This window comes from Ceratotherium simum, chromosome 27 (genome assembly GCF_057802395.1).
Source record: "Ceratotherium simum simum isolate JZ-2026a chromosome 27, ASM5780239v1, whole genome shotgun sequence".
NCBI classification, from domain to species: Eukaryota; Metazoa; Chordata; class Mammalia; order Perissodactyla; family Rhinocerotidae; genus Ceratotherium; species Ceratotherium simum.
Window position 1 is genome coordinate 5921263 of NC_141926.1, and position 22258 is coordinate 5943520.

General features: G+C 39.3%; 1 protein-coding gene across 4 annotated transcripts in view; it reads left to right on the forward strand.

Annotated features, from left to right (window-relative positions):
• The window catches only part of DSCAM (DS cell adhesion molecule), a 724602-nt gene that overhangs the window by 134595 nt on the left and 567749 nt on the right, over positions 1 to 22258 (forward strand). For all 4 annotated transcript variants that reach the window (XM_087418066.1, XM_087418068.1, XM_087418065.1 and 1 more), the window contains exons 2-3: positions 333 to 650; positions 14899 to 15045. In XM_087418066.1, coding sequence (XP_087274192.1) covers positions 333 to 650; positions 14899 to 15045 — 465 coding nt within the window. The remainder of the gene's footprint in view (positions 1 to 332; positions 651 to 14898; positions 15046 to 22258) is intronic.

Here is a 22258-nt window from a genome sequence, read left to right on the forward strand (position 1 = left end):
GACAATAAATGATTACAAAATACATAATATAAATTCCTATAGTGGTCAGTACTATGGAGACAGAACAGGGCATGGGGTACAGGGCTGAAGAGTAATCTATTCAAAGTTAAGATCCAGGATAACTTACCAGTTTGTGCACAAAATATGAAATAAGGATGTTACCTTATTGGAAAAATAAGGCTCTCTGTCCAAAGTAGTTTGAGAAATTTTGAATTATTTAGTTTTAGTCAGCCTCATGATTATTCTCAGAATAGCCATCTGAGGCCAGGCTGATTGAAGGACAGATTAAGAAGGCATGCCTACTGACCGATTCTTGTATTGTCTTCTTGTAGTTTTCAGTGAGGACCTTCACTCCAGCCTGTACTTTGTCAATGCATCTCTGCAAGAGGTAGTGTTTGCGAGCACCACGGGGACCCTGGTGCCCTGCCCCGCTGCAGGCATCCCTCCTGTGTCTCTCAGATGGTACCTGGCGACGGGCGAGGAGATCTACGATGTTCCCGGGATCCGCCACGTCCACCCCAACGGCACTCTCCAAATTTTCCCCTTCCCTCCTTCAAGCTTTAGTACCTTAATCCATGATAATACTTATTATTGCACAGCTGAAAATCCTTCAGGGAAAATTAGAAGTCAGGATGTCCACATCAAGGCTGGTGAGTACCATTCGTCAGGCTTTATTCCCTCTATGCCTGCTTAGGGTGGCGGTGGACATTGACAAATATAAAAGGCCATCAGCTAAGAACCAATGAAACCCTGTCATCGGTTCATTCTGACACTGCTCGTGGCTTCTTTGAGATGTCAGAGCATGTTTTGATGAATTTCAGAGTGCCTTACATTGTTGGAACTAAAACCTGAAATTAGTGATACCAAGTTGGTAAGGTCTAAACTATATCCTAAACTTATTTGTATTTTGACCAATTGAATACTCTGACTCAAAATTTCAGTGCCTCGAACCCAGTGGATTTTCTTCTTGCCCCCCTCTCCCCACTGCCCTCCCCATACCTGGTCCTGGAGGCAGATGGTAGAGGGAGTGAGGAGGAGAAAGGGAGAAAAGAAGACAAAGAGTTGAACTGGAGCAAAAGGTCCAGCATCCAGGTGTGATATAACTGAAACAGAATCAGTCTAATATTCTTGTATTCCTTGTGAAGTAAAAAAAAAAAGGCTATTGTAACATTTTTGACTATGTTGCATGTTGCAGGAATGTTGTCAATGAATAAATCCTGAATCAGTTATGTTCGTTTTAACAATATACTGTATTTTTTTTTAATTGCATTGCTACAAGTCAACCCAGGAATACAGCCTGAGATCCACAGACACCAAAAGTGATATGTACGGAACATATTGTGTCCTTCTATAGATTTAACAAAGCCCTGAAAAACAAGCTCACAGCTAGACTCCAGTTAGCAAACAGTGTTTAAATTGTTTTTTTTTTTTTTAATCCTTGCCTTTCAGATACTGTGGTAGACTGACACAATATAATGGCAGGGCAAAGAAAGTGTGATTTTAATTGTTATCTTATGCAGCAGCTAGCTGGGGGAGTTTTGTAACAATTTCTGCAGCAAGTGAGGAGGTGCTACTTGAAGACATCACAACATGAGCAAAATATGAAATGTTTCTGAATTCCTGCATATAATCTCTTTGATGTAAGCGATCAAACATTAGAATATGACTCATTCTGCTAGCTACTCATTTTCCCAAGTATATTTTGATCTCCATGACATGCTCATGAATTTCAAGACTTGCACAAAAACACACTTAAGAAAGGAAGGAAAAGATTGGCTTTAATCAAGAGATATGAAAAATTGATACCCAAATAATTAAAATAAAGCAAATACAATTTGTATAGAGTCCTCTAAACCTGACAAACAGGGAGATTTAGTGAATGCTTTTACTTGGCAGGCTGACATTTTAATGATGTGTTATAAAAACATATTTATAGTCTACAAAGTACCACTTATAGAAAAACCTGGAACTTCAAACGGCTGTGCTTGTATGTGTTAATCTGCTATTTATGTCTTAGGTTTCCTGTTAGATAAAGGAATTAAATGCTTACTCATGTTTTACCTGCTATTTTCTAAATTTGTCATGGAATTGATTGTTTTTGCATGACACTGAAAGTTTTAGAGGGGTGGAAACTGTATCTTCTTGTCTGGCAGCCACTCCCTCTTCCACATAGTTTGTTATTGCTGTTTATGTGCTGGTATTCTTGGCATCTGAAGCCCTACCAAATGTGAATCCAGCACACCCATGATTACTCTGTCAGTTTGAACTTAAAAGAAGGACAGTCGTGTTGCCCAAATGAAATTTCTTTTCTCATTTAATTTTACTTCTTATTATGGACACATTATGGTTTTAATTGTCTTTCAGATTGTTTATTGGATTCTTGAAAATCTGATTTGCTATTTTATGTAGATGCTAGTACAGAAGTGGATGGCTGTTCAGAAGGATGGGTGAGGGATGTTTATGTTACCCAGTGATGACTGTAGTGCAGGTTTGAGTAGAATGGGCACTGACTCATGGGGCATCCTTCTGTGTTTCAGTTCATCCTAAATGTCAAAATGTCCTTCTGGATTGGTGTTGGGATTTTCTTGGACTAATCCATTAGGGAAAATGGCTTTATAATCTCTCCTTTGGCACTACAGGGAATTCTTATTCTTAACAGTTTTCAGCAACTTTGACCTAGGTCTGGATGTCAACAAAAGAGGAATGGTTCATCCATCATATCTCATTAATCACAATTCTAGTTCTTCTCTCACATAAAATACTTTCTTGCCCTTTCTGTCAGAAGGACTGGAATGCAGATGCACCACTTGACATGGTACTGCCCATGCTGTATTTGCTAGTTAGCAAACAGTGGTCAGCTATATGACCTTGGGCAAGTAGAAAACTTTCTAGTGATTATCTCCTCCTTAGTAAACTGTGGTTAATAACATTTGGAACTTCTGCTTATGGCCAAGATGGAGTAGCAGGGACCAAATTTACCCTTTTATCTGAAACAACAACAATAACAAACAGGAAAAATACATAAAGCAATAATTTTAAAGACTGGCCATCAGGTAATGAAGGAAAGTGATCCTTGAGAAACTGGAAGAAACAGCTAAGCCCTATGATGCCCCAATTTACTTAAGTTTCCAGATGGAGGGCACAACCTGCACATGAATTTTTATAGCAGCTTTATTCATAATTGTCAAAAATTGGAAGTAAGAAAGATGCCCTTCAGTATGTGAATGGGTAGCAACAAAGACCCTTGCCTTGACTAAACTTTAGTCAGGCTCCTCTGAGCCTTCTTCTCGACTAGTCTTTGACCTTCACCTTCTGTGTCTGTCCTCCTTGAGCGCAGTTTTAGCAAGAATAATGCTGTTATCTCCCACCTCTGATATTCAATCACTCTTGATATCTGATTAAGTTCCTCATCTTACCTTTGATGTATAAGTCCTTGGCCTGCCTTTAGCAAGAATCTCCCTAATCTTGACATCTCCTCTTAGTAATTTCCCATCCACTGACCCACTCACTCTGTTTATTGGCTATAAATCCCCACTTGTCCTTGTCGTATTCCCATATTGAAATAGTTGTGACCCCTATTGCAATAGTCTTGAATAAAGTCTTTCTTTACATTTCAACAAGCATCAGAATAATTTTTCTTTAACGATAAACAAACTGGTACATCTATACAATGTAATATTATTTAGTGATAGAAAGAAATGAGCTATCAAACTATGAGAAGACCTGGAGGAATCTTGAATGCATATTACTATGTGAAAATAGCCAATCTGAAAAAGCTACATACTGTGTGATTCCAACTATATGGCATTCTGGAAAAGGCAAAACTAGAGAGACAGCAAAAAGATCAGTTGTTGCCAGGGGATAGTGGGGAGGGAAGGAGGATGAATAAGTGGATTGTAGAACATTTTCAGGGCAGTGAAACTATTCTGTATGATACATTAATGGTGGATACATGCCATTATTCATAGAACTGTACAACACAGAATGAACCTTAAGGTAAACTATGGGCTTTAGTTAACAATAATGTATAAATATTGGTTCATTAATTATAACAAATGTATCACACTAATGCAAAATGCTAATAATGAGAGAAAGTGTAGGGGGTGGGGAGAGGGAGAATATGGGAACTCTCTGTACTTTCTGTGAAATTTTTCAGTAAACCTAAAACTGCTCTAAAAAATAAATTCTATTCCAAAGAAAAGTATTTCAAGTAGCTTAATATACAGATCGGGTCCCCAGAAGAATGGATGGTGAAATCAACAAAGGAGTTGAAGCAAAACTGGCCTCAAATTTTCAAGGAACTCAACAAACCCCAAGCGCAAGAAACATGAATAAAAATACACCAAGGCACATCATAATCAAATTTCTCAGGACCAATGATAAAGAGAAAATGTTAAAACAGCCAAAGAGAAAAGACACTTTACACACAGAAGAACGAACACAAGGATGACGGCAGATTTCTTGTCAGAACCAATGTGAGAAAACAGTGAAGCAACATTTTTAAAGTACTGAAAAAAAAGTAATCTGTAAGTCTAGAAATCTATGCCCAGTGGAAGTTTCTTTCAAAAATAAGGGTGAAATCAAGGCCTTTTTGGCACACAAAAACTGGAAGAATTCATCAACAGCTGACTCTCACACTACTAGAAATCTTAAAGAAAGTCCTGTAATCAGAAGGAAAATGACACCTGATGGAATCTTGGATCTACTCAAAGGAAAGAAGAATAACAAAAATGGTAACTACATGAGTAAATAAATCATATTTTTTTGTTATTTAAAATTCTTTAAAAGATAATTGACTATTTAAATGAACATAATAATAATGTCTTTTGGGGATTGTAGCATATGTATAAATAAAATGTATGACAACAATAGCATTAAGGCCTGGAATAAAGGTGTGGAAGTATAATATTGTAAAAGATTCTTTTATTATATATGAAGTTGTATAATGCACACTATATATACAGCTATACAGATATCTATTATAAAGCCTAAAGCAACTGTTAAAATAACAAAACAGGGAGTTATGGCTAATAAGCCAACAAAGGAGGAAAAATGGAATCATTAAAAAAATACTCAGCCCAAAACAAAGAAGAAAAGAATAAGAAAAAGGAAACAAAGAACAGATGGTGAAAATAGAAATCAAATAACAAGATGACAGACTTAGACCTAACCACACCAACACTCACATTAAATGTAAATGCTCCAATCATCTGAACTAAAAGGCAAAGATTGCCAGATTAGATTCAAACACTGCTTAAAAGAAATACACTTTAAATATAAAGACACAAATACGTTAAAAGTAAAATGATGGGAAAAGATACACCATGCTTATCAAATCAAATAAATCTAATCAAAAGAAAATATCAAAAGAAAGCTGGAGTAACTACATTAATATCAAACAAAGTATATTTCAGAGCAAATAATATTACCAGGGCTAATGAAGGTCATTTCATAATATAAAAGAGGTCAGTTAATTAAGAGTATATGACTATTCTAAATGTCTATGCATCTTATAACAGAACTTCAAAATACATGAAGTAAAAACTGATAGAACTTCAAGGAGAAACAGACAAATCAAAATTTATAGCTGGAGATTTCAATACCCTTCTCTTGATAACTGGCAGAAGTAGACAAAATCAGCAAGGATAAAGAATACTTGAATGATACTATTAATCAATTTGGTCCAATTGACATTTTAATAAAGAACATTCCATCTAAAAATAGCACAATACATATTCTTTTCAAGGAACCACAGAAATTTACTAATGTAGACCATATTACAGGCAATGAAACAAGTCTCAGATGATTTTTTTAAAAAATAAGTCATATAAAGTATGTTCTTTGACTACAAAGGAGTTAAATTAGATCTTTAAATTAAATTACAGTAACATTAAGATCTTTGGAAAATCCCCATATATTTGGATACTAAATAACACACTTCTAAATGATCTGTGTAAAAGAAAAAGCAAAAAGATAATTAGAAAGTATTTTGAACTGAATAAAAATGAAAGCATAATATTTAAGAATTTGGAGGATGCCACTAAAACATGCTTAGGGGGAAACTTATAGCTCTAAAAACCTACATTAGAAATGAAAAATGGTCTCAAATAGTGATCTCAGCTTCCATCCTAAAACTAGAAAAGAAGAGCAAATTAAAACCAATATAAGCAGAAAGGAAATAATAAAGATCAGAGTGAAAATCAATAAATTATAAAACAGAGGAAATTTCTGAAGCCAAATGTTGGTTCTTTGGAAAAAATTAATAAGATTGATAAACCTCTAGTTTATCCTGAAAAGCCCTGGTTTTCCTGAAGAGGAAAAAAGAGAGAGGACAAATTACCAATGTCAAAAATGAGGAAGGTTACATCACTATGTATTCTACAGATATTAAAGTTATAATAAGAGAAAATTAAGAATAAGATATTCCAATAAATTCAACAACTTAGATGAGAAATTCCTTAAAAGATGTTAAATATCAAAACTCATTCAAGAAGAAATAAATTAAACTGTTCTTTATCTATTAAAGTATTTGAATTTAAATTCAAATGTTCCATGTTCAAATGGCTTCACGATTGAATTTTACCAAACATTTAAGGAAGAAATAATAAAAATTCTTCCAGAAAACTGAAGAGGAGAGTATACTCAAAACATTTTATGAGCCCAGTATTACCCTGATACTAAAATAAGACAAAGACATTATAAGAGATGAAAACTACAGACAAATATCTCTCATGAATATAGTTGTAAAAATTCTAAAAAAGATTTTAGCAAATTGAATCCAACAACATATAAAAAGGCTAATACAGCATGACTATGTAGGGCTTATCTCCAGAATGCAAGGTTGGTGTCACATTTGAACATTAATCAACGTAGTAGAAAGGAATTTCCTCAGTCTGATAAAAAGAAACTACAAAAATCCTGCTATAGCTACCATCATACCTAATGGTGAAAGATTAAGTTTTTTTCCTCAAAGATGAAGAGGAACACAAGGATGTGTCTTCTCACTGCTTCTATTCAACATTGTACTGGAGGTTGTAGCCAGTGCAATATGGCAAGAAAAGTAAGTAAAAGAAATTCTGATTGCAAAGAAAGAAGGTCACCAGTCTTTATTTTTAGATAACAATCATTGATATAAAAAATCTGATGGAATCTACATAAGAAGCTACTGGAACTAATGAGTGAAGTTATCAAAATGGCAGTGTACAAATTCAGGACACACACGCACACATAAATTGTAGATACAAATTTTTTTAAACAAAATACTATTTATAATAGCATCGAAAACAGGAAATGCTCAAGGATAAATCTGACCCGAAATGTGAAAGACCTATACACTAAAATTTACAAAACATTGCTGAGAAAAATTAGAGAAGATGTGAATAAAAGGAGAAAAATAGTTTGTTTTCATGGCTTGGAGGATTCAGTATTGTTAAGATGTCAGTTCTCCCTAAAATGATCTATAGATTCAATACAATCCCGATCAAAACCCCAGCAGCCTTTTTATTTAACAAATAGAAATTGATGAGTTAATTATAAAATTTTTATATCAATACAAAGGACCTAGAATAGCCAAAAGAACCTTGAAAAATAAAAATTTAAGAGGGCTAACACTATTTTAAATAAAGATAAGTATTACAAGCATAACTAATAGAACAGGACAGAGTCCAGAAATTGACCCACACACACATGGACAACTTAAATTTGACAAAGGTGCAAAGGCAATTCAGTGAAAAAAGGACAGTCATTTCAACAAATGATGCTGGAAAAATTTTATATCCACATGCAAAAAAATGAGCTTCAATCCACACTTTGCACCATATACAAAAATGAACTCAAAATGGATTATAGATCTAAATATAAATTTTTTGAAGAAAAATGAGAGAAAATCTTTGCGACCTTGAGTTATGTAAAAATTTCTTAGATATGACACCAAAAGCACAATCCACGAAAGAACCAATTGCTATCTTGGATTTTATAAAAATTAAAAACCTCTACTCCTTTAAAGACACTGTTAGGAGAATAAAAAGTTAAGCTACAGCCTAGGAGAAAATACTTCCAAGACATATATCTGTTAAAGGGCTTTTTTCCAGAAACATAATGACATCTAAAAGCTTAATCGTAAGAAAACAAATGATCCTATTAAAAAAAAAATGGGTAAAAGAGGTGGAGAGATACTGCAACAAAGAAGATATGTAATGGCTAGTAAGCACCTGGAAAGTTGCTCAACATCATTAGCCTTCAAGGAAATGCAAATTAAAACCACAACAAGATAGATATTTCTACACATTTAAAATTAAAAACAATGACCAGAAGTGTTAGCAAGGGTTTGCGGCAACTGGGAACTCTTGTACACTTCTGGTGAGAATGAAAAAATGGTGCAGCTTCATTGGAAAACAGTTTGGCAGTTTCTTGAAAATATAGACATACACCTACCATATATTCCAGCCATTCTACTCTTAGATATTTACCCAAAACATATGTCCACACAAAGACTTTTACATGAATGTTGATAGCAGCTTTGTCTGTAATAGCCAAATATGGGTCAAAGGCCGTCATCAGATGAGTGAGTAAACAAATTGTAGTTTATCCATACAGTTAGATGAAAAGGAATGAACTATGGATAAGCACAATAGCATAGAGGAATCTCAAAATAATCACACTGGGTGAAAGAAGCCAGGTAAAAATGTATGTACTGTATGATTCCATTTATATAAAACCCCAAAACCTGCAAACTAATCTATAATAGTGGAAAGCATCTCAGTGGTTGCCTGTGAAGGGGGTGGAAAAGAGGGATTACAAAGGAGAACAAGTAAGCTTTTTGGATGATAGTTCTGTTTATCTTGATTGTGGCAGTGGCCTCATGGGTGTGTACATATGTAAAAACTTATCAATAAACATGTAGTTTATTGTATGCCAATTATATCTTGATAAAGTTGTTTTAAGAAAAAGCAAATAATAACGCTTGGCTAACCTCTTAAGAGAGTTGTCTTGATGATCACATAATAACAGTAGCTAAGACTAGCTGCATATATGGTGGACATCTCTGTACCTCCCTCTCCAGCCCACAATAACCCCCTCACTGTCTTGCATCCACATCACACAAATGGTCTTGAACCCCTGGACACAGGGGATTGTACTGAGGGAGAGCAGTAAACCAAGCTGGTCCATCAGTTCCCCTACCCTTCGAATTTGAAATTGAAATCTTGAGAGAGAGTCCCTCTCTCCTCAGGATGCTTAGGAACTGTGGGCCAGGCACCTTCCATCCTTCATGTGGGCCAGAAAAAACAGAGGAACACTGTCTGTGGGAAAAGAGAAGGAGGAAGCCAGAGTCAAAGAGAGACAGGCTGGGATGCCCTTCCTAGGGCTCAATTGCAGGTTCCAGAGCTCCTAGTGTCTTCAGTGGGTATCTCCTGTCTCAGCCTAAAGTAGCTCAGGTAGGCTTCCCTGGCCAGCAATCAGAGAGACTCAATGAATACAGTGATTATATGCTAGACGTTGTGCCAAGTACTTTAAAGACATTCTCTATGTCAATCTGCACAACCCCACATGAAAGATATTTCCATTTTCAGGTGGAGGAAATAGAGGCCTCTATGAGCCTATTGTTGGCTGCTCATGGGAGTTGGGAGGTCGGTTTAGCTAAAAGGCACTAGGCCAGTGCTGCACAGTCTCTGGAATACTCGATGGTCATTTTCACCTTTGCTTTTCTCCTTCTTTCCTCTCTGCCTTCTAAGTCCCTTCTTCCCCCCCAAGTACTCACAGGCATCTGGATTCCATCCTTGCTTAAATTCCTATTACCTTCAGTCACTCTCAGTCCCATGTACTTCAGTCTTTCATTGTTTTCTCCTAGTTGTTCTGCCGTGTGAATTTTCTTCCTTTCTGCAGCTAATGATTCCATAAATATGAGGATCTCCGTAGTTCCTGAGACAGTGCTTGACCTCAGAGTGTGTTCAAGATGTCCTGATTATTTAAACATCTCTCAATTATTTAAGCAATCAGCTACAAAATAAAATAGAATGAAAAAAACAAATTTCTGTAAAACTGATGGGCCTCAAGGTCACATTGTGCCTCAGATCACCATTTTCCAAACAGGAAGGACAACAAGCATAAATCTTCCTCCCTGCCCCAAGTCCTCTGGGGTTCCAGAGAAATCCAACATGTGGGCATTTGTTTATGTTTTATCACTTTGGACATAGCAATCAGGGGTGTTAGGAACAATCTGAACCTACTCTATCAGGAGAGGAAGGGCCACCCAGACCCTCCTTCTCCACAACACCCAGTTTTCCAGACTTTCTCCTCACTCTCCTCCATCCCATCCTCCCCCATCCTCTGGTTGCCGCATAGACAGAATTCGGATCAGGACCGACTTCATGGGATGGGACCAGTGCAGTGCTGAGAAGGGCCCTGGGCTCAGGCTTAATGCTCTCCTGTTGCCATCTTGAAATATTAATGCTTTTAGCTTCCCTTTTGTGTTTTGTAAGTGAAGTGCAACAGGACAGTGGGACATGCTCTGGGGACCTGGTACCTCAGCTCCTGCAGGGTTCTGCTCCATTCCACCTTCCCGTGATGGGTTCTTAGCCGCCCTCCCCCCAGTCTTCTGGTGCCCAGAGCCCCACTTAGCCTCCACCTCCCTAACTCCACCAAGTGACCACTCTTGTCCTCTCTGATCCCTGGTGCTCTGGCCCTGCCTGGCCTCCTCCTCCCTGCCCCTGTCCAGCAACCACTGCCGCCCTCCATCCTGGTGGGGGCCTGGGTGGGGTGTGGGTGGGAGCGGCTGCACACACTCTGAAGTGAGGCACAGTGGAGGCCATCCCAGCTCCAAGCTAGCAGCGCCACAGGACATTTAGCCAGTAACTTGTTGGGGGCAAGCCTCATGTCCACCTCCCATCCAGAGACAAAGAGCGTCCAGGCGTGGAGGTTGCAATCCCTTCGAGGTTGCCCGCCCACTGTGAGTTGGGGCAATGGGCATACGAGAAGAGCAGATTGCCTTTATCATCCCTGGCTGGGGCATGGTGCATCAGCCTAGAGACTGGCAGGAGGGGACCCTGCAGCTGGTGGGCTATGTATGCCCAGTGGAGTGTGGTCCAGGGAGCCCGTGAGGCTCTGCACTTTCTCAGTGATTATTCTTGCACCCTAGGGAGTGTGACATTAAGTAGCAAATAAAAAACACCACGACAAGTAGAGAGAAAGACCACAGAAGAAAGAAAAAGTTTTATATTTTAGTGTCTTTAGTGGCACTTTTCCCCTCCATTTTAAATAAAGGGCCCTGGATTTTCAAGTTGCTCTGGTCCCCACAAATTATATGGTTGGCCTGATTTGGTTAAATTAATTTTCATAGTAAAATGTGAAATGAGGCCATTTCTTCTTTACTAATATTTACATTTTAAAGGATTTTTTTCGTTTGAAAGGATGATGGCTGACTGGGAGGGATGGATACTACCATTGCCCATCAGCTGTGTCATCCCCACCTCAGCACATACGCTGATTTTGCCCCAAATTCACATCACTGTAGATTCTCTCTTCTGATCCCCTTATCACGTTACCTCTTCTGGAACGGTTTCAAAGCTTGTAGATTTGACTAAGGAGGACTACAACGGCTGTAGTGGACACTGCGAGCAGCCCTTGAGTCAGATCATCCAGCATCTATGCTGAGTGCTAAGAACTTGGACCTGCAGCCTTCAGAGGATTGCTTGTGCCCTAGAGCAGCTTCACACAGAGAGTAGAAGTGCTTGGGAATGCTGTGCCCCTGGGACCAGCCCCCTCCAGATAAAGACTGCTCTAAGAAGATAGAGTCCCAGCTCCTGGACATACAGTGGAAGCAGTTCCCCTCAGGATCAAGTGGAGGTTGGGACTCCCCTGAAATCACACTCTGGCTTGGCTGCTTCCTCTTCCCTGCCCCACTTCCCTCAGCCTCTCACTGCTTCTCCTGTGGTCATGTCCTTAATCAATCACTTGGACCCAACTCCTCATCTCAGGGTCTGCTTCTGGGGAGACCCCAACCTAGTACACACAGCGTGATACTTAGGTAACACTATCTTGTAGTGCAAATGCCAATCACATTTAAAATAACCATTAGTGTTTGCCTGTATCTTAGGTTTCTAACCCAGTCTCTGTTACAATGATTAGTAGTAGTTGGGTGCAGAATGAAGACCAAATCTACGCAAGTCTCTTGGGAGGCTTTCAATGACCCCGGGAGACTTATATTGTACCGTGAGAAGTATAAATCAATAGATAGCAGTGTTGGCTTTTGAAATTGTGGGCCCCTCAGGAATAAGCATTTCTCTGTTAATGAGATAGAGATCTCCAATGAAAACCCAAGTTGCTCTTTTAAACAACAGCTAGTGGCTATAAATTCAAATGTAGATACATGTATATTCTACAATAGGATTAGAAGTACTCTCAAAAGGGAAGCCCTGTGTTTCTATTTATTCATTCTCCAAATATTTATTGACTACCTACTATGTGCCAAGCATCATTAGAAATGCTAAGATAATTTTTTTAAAGGCTGGATGCATGCAGAGTGAATAATCTAGTGAGGGAGTGGAGAATTTCCTTCCACAACCCATTTTCTCTGAACTCAATGTGGTTCAGTACATTTTAGTTGTGTCCCTGCTTCAAGAAGATCTGGGCTCCATGGGGCTGGCTTGGGAGATGGCGAGGAGCAAAAGTCACAGAGATTTTAAACTGTGACTACCGCAGTGGTCCTGGTCCTGGGGAGGCCAGCGGGCAGCTGATGGGGAGAGGGCACTCCATGGTGTGTGTATGGCTGCCCGGAACTGAGGGGTTCCCTTGATGCCGGACTTTGGGTGCTAACAGAGCAAGTCCCAGTTGGTCACCCTCTGTTTGTGGCTCCCTTCACCAGGGCTGGTGCATGACTGCCTGCTTGGTGGGAAGGCACTTCCTCTGTCTCCATGTGGGCATTTTCTCTTGTTCCTGCTCTTTCCTGGCTGTGAGGCGAGACTTGTCTCCCTTTCTTTGATTCTTATTAAAATTCCCCGACCAGAGCTGTTTGTTTACTGAAGGTTTGGGGAGGTGGAGTGATTTTATAACTTAGACACAAACATCACACAGACACACAAACTTAAATTGGACTCATACCTGCTCAGCTGGCCCAGTCGCTGTGATAATGGACTCACTCTGCAGCCTCCACCATGCTGTCCAGTGGCCCCTTCTCTTCTACTCTCTTCCCCTTTTCCTGTTCTCTGTCTTCTACTCTCCACCATGCCCACATTCTCATTCCTTAATGCATTTCATTAGTTTATCTGTCTCTTTCCAACCTATGATCATAGACCTCACTCTCCACAAAGGGTTATTTATCGAGGTGTTTTCCTGTACAAAGTCAATTTCCGCCACTGTGTATAACAATGATGTTTCTGAGGTCAGGCTCTTGGGCACCCTGACTGACTGTCTAGTGGACTTCCTTCAGGAGGCTCTGAATTGCCATCTGGAACATCACATCAGCCAGCACGTGGAGTGCAGGGATGGGGATCTCAGAAGATTCCCAAACATCTGAAAATCTCTCTGATTTGAGATAGGCATGAAAAAATTCTCCAAGTAGAGGAAACATTAAATACCAATGTTAAAAATGGGGACTGGAGAGCAATACTCTTATTACTACTCTTAATAATGACATACTCTAATACTAAAATACTCAGCCTATCATAGAGCCAACACCAATCTTAAAAATGCTTCTTCTGGAGCATTATTTTCCTCTGTCTATTAGAAGACTTCCCTTTAGAAACTCACTCCTGTCTTTGCTAGTATGTTAATTTCTTTTGAAATTAATTTTATGGCCAGTTTTCTTGACATATTTGTCCAGTAAGTGACTAAACTTTAAGAGAGCTGATTAGATGATAAGTTTTCTCTGTGGATGTCTTAGAAAATCATAGACTTACAGAATTCAGACCTTGAAGATCTTCCTCTCTCACTCTTCTCATTTTAAATGTGAAGAAAATAAAGCTTTGGAGAAGTAAGGCTTACACCCATATTTACAGAGCTGGAGGGAGGCAGAACTTGAATTAGACACACCGATGTCTCCTTATCCTGGAGACAGAGGTCTTCTGCCCATCAAGGGATGGTGTAGATCGAACTCTGGCTGTTGGTACCTGTAACCTTACCTAACCTGCTCATGAGTGCTTTATCTGCATTAACTGAGTGAGCAATCACAATCACCCTATGTGGTAGATATGATCATCAAAATTCTCATTACACAGATGGCAAGAGAACTTGCTCACTGCCTAAATGGGTAGGGCTGGGATTTGAACCCAGGCAGTTGGGTTTGCAGGATGGTCAAGTAACCCCAGTACCACCCTGCCTCTAGCCTAGATATCTAGTTTGTGGAAGTCCCTTCTGGGTGCTTTCTGGACTGCTCCTGTTGTTGAGGGTATTTGGGCAGATTCCTAAATCAGCATCCTTCCCTAAGTGATGAGAAGTAGAATATTTGCTTCCAAAACCACTTTGCAACTGTCATAAAAAAAATTTACTTATGAAGTGTTATTTTAATTGTTACATAGTTTTCAAGGATTCCCAGGAGAAGTTGCCTTTCTTGAATTTTTTAATTCTTTTTCTTTATAGTGAGAAAATTCTTCCTTAATCTTCAGAGGACATGGAGAGCAGTTTTCCATCATCATAACTTCTTTTAAGAAGCTACTTCCCACTTCCAGATGCATTTGGGGGGTAGAGGAACTATTTGAGTTATACTCTTTAGTATATAGTGTAGTTGATTGTTAATGGAATGAAAGTTTTTAAGACATAAAATGCAGGTTTCTTAAAATTTTTTCCAATAAATATATCTGATGCAAATAATATGTGTAAGATACAACGTATATATTCCAATGAGATGCTCTGAGAATGAGCCCGTTGACTATGTATGTTACCGAGGGTCCTCTTCTTGCCTTCCAGTTTTACGGGAGCCCTATACAGTCCGTGTGGAGGACCAGAAAACCATGAGAGGCAATGTCGCGGTCTTCAAGTGCATTATCCCCTCCTCGGTGGAGGCGTACATCACTGTCATCTCATGGGAGAAAGACACTGTTTCACTCATCTCAGGTAGGCTTTGCACTCCCAGGGCGCAGGGTGCCCAGCTTACCTTGTCACAGCCTGCTTCAGGTATCAAATAGGATCTCCACCTATGCATTCATCATAATTAAGAATTCGTATACTTAACATTAATGCTATTTTATGATTGCATGATGTCAATGTTTTATATTGCTTTACGTGGATCAATTCAGATATTCTTCAGTGAATTGCCTGATGGATAGAAATTAGTTACTTACACTATATGTATATGTGATGTTACTTTTATGAGGACATTTTGGTTTATTTCTGCTCCTGAAAATAGAGAAGTGGGATTGTTGCCTCTGTGAGAGACCTCAGCAATGCATTTAGGAATGATATTCTGAAACTATAATCTAGAAAATGGAAGCCCTGATTTCGTGCTGTTTTGGTCCTTTCAAATGTCTTAAGAGTTATGTGGTATCTCTGATTGCTTTCTTGAAGATTCTATTCAGAATATATATTCAGTGCTGAAGTATATATATTTGTATGTAAATAGTGTCTTGGTTTCTTTTTGGTATCTAGAAATGACGCAACTGAAATCTGGCTTCTAAGACCTTATGGTTCTTCTTTCTCATGATTTTTAAGTCGATGTTTTGCTGCATGCTATTTACCTGGAAAAGCCATGTAGGTACACTGTCCAGTTTTCCTGTTTTGCACATCTTTGGATAATGACTATTGGCTGCTTTTGGAAAAGAGTCGTGATGAGCATGGAATGAATGTGGTATAACCTATTATAAATGATTGCTTTTCTTTATATGTCTTTATGTATGTGTGTGCAAGTGTGCATACACACACACATTTTAATGTAATTCTTGAGTGCCACCAAAATGTTGTCGATTTGTAGAAATAACTAATTGGAACTAACCTCTCATAGTGACACATCATTTTTTTTTTGAGCTTGTTGATTGCTAGGTAGTGTAGGTTACTATACAAAAAGGACTGTTAAAAAAAATACAATAAAACCATTAAAAAGTCCAAGTCAAAAATTAAATCTTTGGTCTTTAAAGTGTATTAGAGTAGGCTAGGATGTGTCCAGCTTTCCTTATTATCATCTTTACAGTGAATTCAAAGTCCTTCACACTTCACTGAACAATAAATTCCTTGCTGGTATGTTGATTAATCATCATAATTTGTTAACTTAGAGTATTGAAAAAAATACTGAGCTTAAGAACTGAAATATGCTTGTGATAATGAGAACAGAGACTCACCTGTACACTTTTATGTGCTAATTTGGATTGTTTAATGGTCTTAATTGCTTCTGTTCAGAGGTCATTTTAGTTTCTTGATGGCAGATGGAGAGATTTGATGACAAGTCCGTCCAGCTGAGCCCAGAGTCAGAGCTTATGGGTTCAGGGAAAGGAAGAATTTGGGGCAATATCTGCAATCTCCTACACTCAGGGGCCTAGGCTGATGAGACTCTACCGTCTTATAACAGTCATCAAACACTCAACGTCAGGGTCTGCCCTGAGGGAGAAGAGAGCAGGGGGTATTACAAACTGCCTCTACGTGCTTCCACTTGGAGGTGACATACGTCATTTCTGTTCATATTTAATTGGCCATAGCAAGTCACATGGCCATGTCTGATTTCAATGGGGCATGTGCCTGGAAGGAGAGAGCAAGTGGAAATCTGGATGAGAAATAGAAATATCTATCATGAGGTTTATATATATATATATTTTATATAGGTTTTGTATAGGTTTTTAATATAGGTTGTACATGTATATTATATATATAATGTAATGTGCGTGTTCTTATGTTTCATAGACATCTTTAATTAGTGGTGTGCTCATATGCAGGTTTCACCTTTTGCAATCTATATGAATAGATACTTTTTCTCCTTGCAACATGAAGCTAATTAAATAAAGTAAAAGGAATTTTGTATCTAGTGAGTAGAGAGGATACTGACATGCAAATATAGAGTTAGTATCTTGCAGATAAGAGCTGATGACTCTCATGTCGTCTCCTCGATCAGGCACTGGGGCTTTGACCTTTGGCACAATTTTAAAAGCAACAACATACACCATGGATATGCACTTGGCTTTTCTTTATTCACAAAAGTATCCAGAAACCAATATTGTGCAGGCTTTTATCTCATTAAGGGATACATCAGTAGTTTTTGTTTGTTTAAAAGTAAGCCATTTAACCAAACACAAAGTATTCCCAAGATGCTCCACATGGCGGAAATATATACATATATATATATATATATATATATATATAGAGAGAGAGAGAGAGAGAGAGAGAGAGAGAGAGAGATGGAGACACAGAGGGATTTAGACAGAGAGACAGAGAGCGATCGAGACCCACACAGAAAGAGGGAGAGATTTTCATACTCAGGTAGTTCAACCTGACAACAGGGCCCCAGAGCAGTGTTATGATCTGTAAGTAAAACATGTAGAATTAAGCCTTATAATGTGACTTAATCTCGCTTACTCTCAGACTCTGTTTCCAGTGTCTGAGCTCCACCCATGGAGCTTGCCAAAAATGCCCAGGGAAGGAGATCCTGAAGGCACTGGAGATGACAAAATGGTTAAAAACATTGGGGATCTTAATAAATAAACCCGTTTCAGATGGTTTAGGTAAAGAAAGGTTACATTTCTCTCTGGTGGCCAGGGCACAGGTACTTGGGAGGCAGGGAGGCCAAGAGGACAAGCTGAGACCTCCTTCCTCTATGCACCAGGGACTGAGCGATGGGGAAGCACAGGGGATTCTTGACTGTAGGGGATGACCTTGCATCACAGAGGTCCCAGGGACCCAGCTTTTTCTGAATTAACTCTGAGCTCCAGGAAAGACATCCTGGGTGCTATAAGCACAGCATGTGGTCTATAAAAGGTTAATTTGTCTCTATTTTGTGAATAAATTGATAACCCCTGTAACTCCCTATTGACTAGTTTAGATTTAGTCATTGGCGGCGGCCGTCACTGCACCTCTCTCTTCCTGGGATTCCAAGACATCCCAGCCAGCGGTGAATCTGGCTGGGAAATTTGTCACAGGAAACATACTACTCTGCAAAGATTGCTTCCTTTAGTTCTCATTCTCCTCATGGAGAAAAGCTATGAAGCACATCAGCCGTGGAAATAAGCCTGTGTAAATTTCCTAAGGCAGTTGAGTTTGGAGCAGAAGTAGCAGGGAGGTAGTGGTATCTGACCTGAGAAAGCTGGGAAGGAATGGCAGTTAAGAGAGGGCCATGGCCCCCTGGTCCCACTCGGGGCTTGGGGCAGGAAGCTGCCTGCCCAGAGTGAGGCCTGTCTGCTGTGGCAATGTTTGGGTTCCACTGCTCAGCCTCACTGGTCCAGAGCAGCCTTGCAGGAGGCCAGGCAGCAAAGACCTATTTTTAATGGGTGATCGATGAGCTTATGCAAGTGTTCTAGCCCGGGTTCTTTGGAAATCTTGGCCAAGGTAAACGGGTATTTACATTTACAAAGGAATTCTTTTTCAATGGAAAAAAATTAAAATGTTAGTATATTCCTATAAAAAGAAATAAAATGTCTTCTATCAGCATATCTTACTAATTTTTGTCCTTTATCTTGGTTGAGAAAATGACTGGGTTATGTTCTTGTAGGGGTGAGAAGTACCAGTCAAGCATCTGTCTGGGTTTCAATGAGCCGCATGGTTTTATTAGCCATTCCAACAGCTGCTTTCATTAGCTTATTGCACGTTAGTCAGGCATTGATTTCTTTCCAGGGGAGGTTTGGGTTGGCCTGACTCTAGACTCAGGAATCAAGTTGTATCTCTTTGTCATATGAGGTTATTAGATCACTGATAATAAGAACATACATGAGTTCAATTATTTTAAATGTTCTTTGGAAAGAATATTCCAAAGGTCTTGTTATGGACTGAATGTTTGTGTCCCTTCGAAATACATATGTTGAAGTCCTCACCCCCAATGTGATGGTGTCTGGAGGTGGAGCCTTTGGGAGGTGATTGGGTTTAGGGGAGTCATGAGAGTGGGGCCCCATGATGGAATTAGTGTCCTTATAAGAAGAGGCACAGAGCTCTTCCTCTCCACCGTGTGAGGACACAGCAAGAAGATGGCTCTCTGCAAGCAGAAGAGGACCTTCACCAGAACCCGACCACGCAGGCACTCTGATCTTGGACTCCCAGCCTCCAGAACTGTGAGAAAGAAATGTCTGTTGTTTAAGCTACCCAGTCTATGGCATTTTTTTATAGCAACTTGAGCTAAGACAGGTCTAAAAGTAGAAATTCCATAATTCCCCAAAGGGAAGGAAAGGCTTATAATGTCTGATGCTGCTGTCCCTCTGCTTTGCCCTCTACCTGGGCTCTTCACCTGAGCCACAGGACACCACTTGGTTGATCTTCACTCTCAGACTCTGGCACAGTAGATGATAGGAGGCTTGTAAATGTAGAGAGAGGAAAATATCTCAGGGACAGACACACACTGCGCACCTAATGTCCTTAATTAATATGATGGATCTTGACTTCCTGCCTTCTTTCCTAACTAAAACGAACCAGGAAAGACAAAAGTGATGATGTCTACATGCATTTTTAAGACAGCCTTATCATTTCTCTTCCTCTAAGCAAACATGAGAGCCTTTTAAATATCAAAATATTGATGTAGCCCAATAACGATGTGGTAGTTCAGATAGCGATGTGCCTTGGAGGTCTTGCTGATGTTCAGATAGATACATAAGACCCATCCTGGAAAAGAACATTATCAACAGCTTTATATTTGGGTTTCACTCAAAGGCCTGTTCTGAGTTTCTTCCCGATTAGGAAGGCCAGCAAGGAGAGAGCCCGGCCTTCCGTGTCTGTTTCCTCTGATAAAATTCTGAGAATCTCACTGGGGGTTTAGCTACATTAACATCAAAGACACAGCCCAAGGGTAACCGGATTTGGAAAATGTAAAAAGCAAACATTTTACGCTTCCCAGAGAATCTGCCTCCCTCTTTGCACTGGCCCCATTTTCTCTTAAGATATTTACCATCTTTACATCTGTATTAGTGATGACTCAAGGAGAATTTTATCTCTTAGGATCAATGCATTCAAGTCCTCAGATGATTATCTTCTTTCTGTGTGTTGGGTAAAAGTGAGCAATTTTCTGCCCACATTAAATATCAAAGGAAATCAGCCTGGCACTTCATATGAAAGGTTCCTTGCAGTTCTTGGATGCTGCTTTTGGATCTGGTCATCATAGATAAGGCAGGACCTGGGCTTTAAGAAGCAGTCCCTTCTCCAGGACCCTGCGGAGACGGCTTCTGGCTTAGGGAGCCCAGGGGAGGGATTCCTGTGCTGTGTGTGGTGTGAGTGTTGTGATAGCCATATGGGCAAAATGCAACAGGAACACACACCTTCGGGTGATTTTGACTGGGGAGGCAGGCAAGGTTTCACAAAAGAGGTGTCATTTTAGAAAGTTTTAGTTTGCATGTTAGGATGGGGAACACAATTACATTATAGATATGGTCAACCCAACTAAGTAAGTTGTTCCTAGAGCACATTTCAGCAAACTTAAACTAACAGCAGATTTGATGTGATCTATTCTCTTTTGGAGGGGGGAGGACACAGCTGTTGGGGGTGGTGTGGGTTGTGCTGTGGTGGGTCGTGTCAGTAATTGTGCGCTCTGTTCCTATAACATAAAGCCGTGGGAGGCCAGGTTCCCTCTTTCTAAGGCACTTGTATTTTAATTTTATTTCTAGTCACTGAGCGTTTTCCAGGCAATCTGCTACATAGTTGCTCAGGTTGCCATGACGATAAGACACAGTTCTACCCTCAAGGTGCTTATGAGTAAAAGGGATGAGATCAAACATCAAGATGATTTAAGGAACAGACCTATAGTCACATGGAAGCTTTGTCTTTGATTTTAAAAGTGCCAGAGAGTTGCAAAATGAAGCATTTCTTTAACATTCACTAAAAAGAAATTTGTAGGACCAAATGGAAACAGCAAAAGGAATATTTTTCTATCTATCTATCTATCTATGTATCTATCTATCTATCTATCTAATCTATCTCTCCATCTATCTATCATCTATTGATTTTCTATCAGTTAGCTATTATATATCTATCAATTATCTATCAATATTAATTTTCAGCAAATGAGAGCCTCATTTCAGACACTAGAAATTATTCTTAGCACAGGAGGTATGTAGCAGACTGGAATTGGAAAGGTGGAGAGAGACAATATTTTCATTGTGCTATATTTTTGGGGAGTGAGGTAATTGAAAAATTATTTCACATGAACGTCTACAGGAAGGGAGAGTTCTGGTCTCTTTCTTTTTAAAGGCCATTAATTGATTATAATTTTGCCATTTAAATCTATTGCTTACTAAATTAGTTTTTACATGTTACTCCACTGCCATCTGAAATTGATTAAAAGCAGGGCTGTTTATAGATCTGGAGGAAACTCCTCGTGACACTGAGAATGAAGGTCATGTTAGATGACTGGCTCAAGACTGGCATCCCAAAAATAACCCACTAGTGAGATCCTGAAAGATCCAGAGTAAACAGAAAGCCTACTAATAGACTTTAGAAAGAAAGGAAATTGCCATTCTCAAAATTGGAAACTAAGTATTACAGATTAAGGCCTGAAACAAAAAATATGTTCTGACTTCTGAACTACAGAGACAGGTACACAGACCCATAGTGATAGAAGTGTTAATATAATATTTAAAAAAAGAAAGAAAACAAGAAAAGAAAGGAAAGTAGAAAATTACTCTGGAGCATCGCAGGATGGGGCACGTGTGTGAGTATGTGTGTATGTGTTTGTGTGTGTGTATATGTGTGTAAAACAACCTGTCTGCTATGAAGCTATTGGGTCACTAGGTCAGCCTAAAATGCCCCCTGATTTCCTGCTCCAAATCTTGCCAGGAGAACATGACTTCTAGCTGCAGCTCCAGCACAGATAAGCTGGGTGACCCAGGGAAAGTGACTCTCTTTTTGCCTCAGCTTCTACATGAGGATTAAAGATGGTTTCACTGGTTCTCCTCACAATAAGATGCCAGATATTAAAATTCCAAATTGAATACTCCATTTCTCAAGCCAACAACTTATTTTTTTTTTCTTCTTAGATTGATTCTCGTAGAATTTTTATTTTATGCCTGTGTCAGAGGTTCAGTGATGTGCTAGGAGGATCCTGGGACATATAGTCATTCTCACCACTGTATTTTATTCAAGCGCATGGAGACAGCAAAATCAGTGAAGGGAAAATGCGCCAGGGAGAGATCTGGAGGGAACCAGGTGCGAGCTTCCA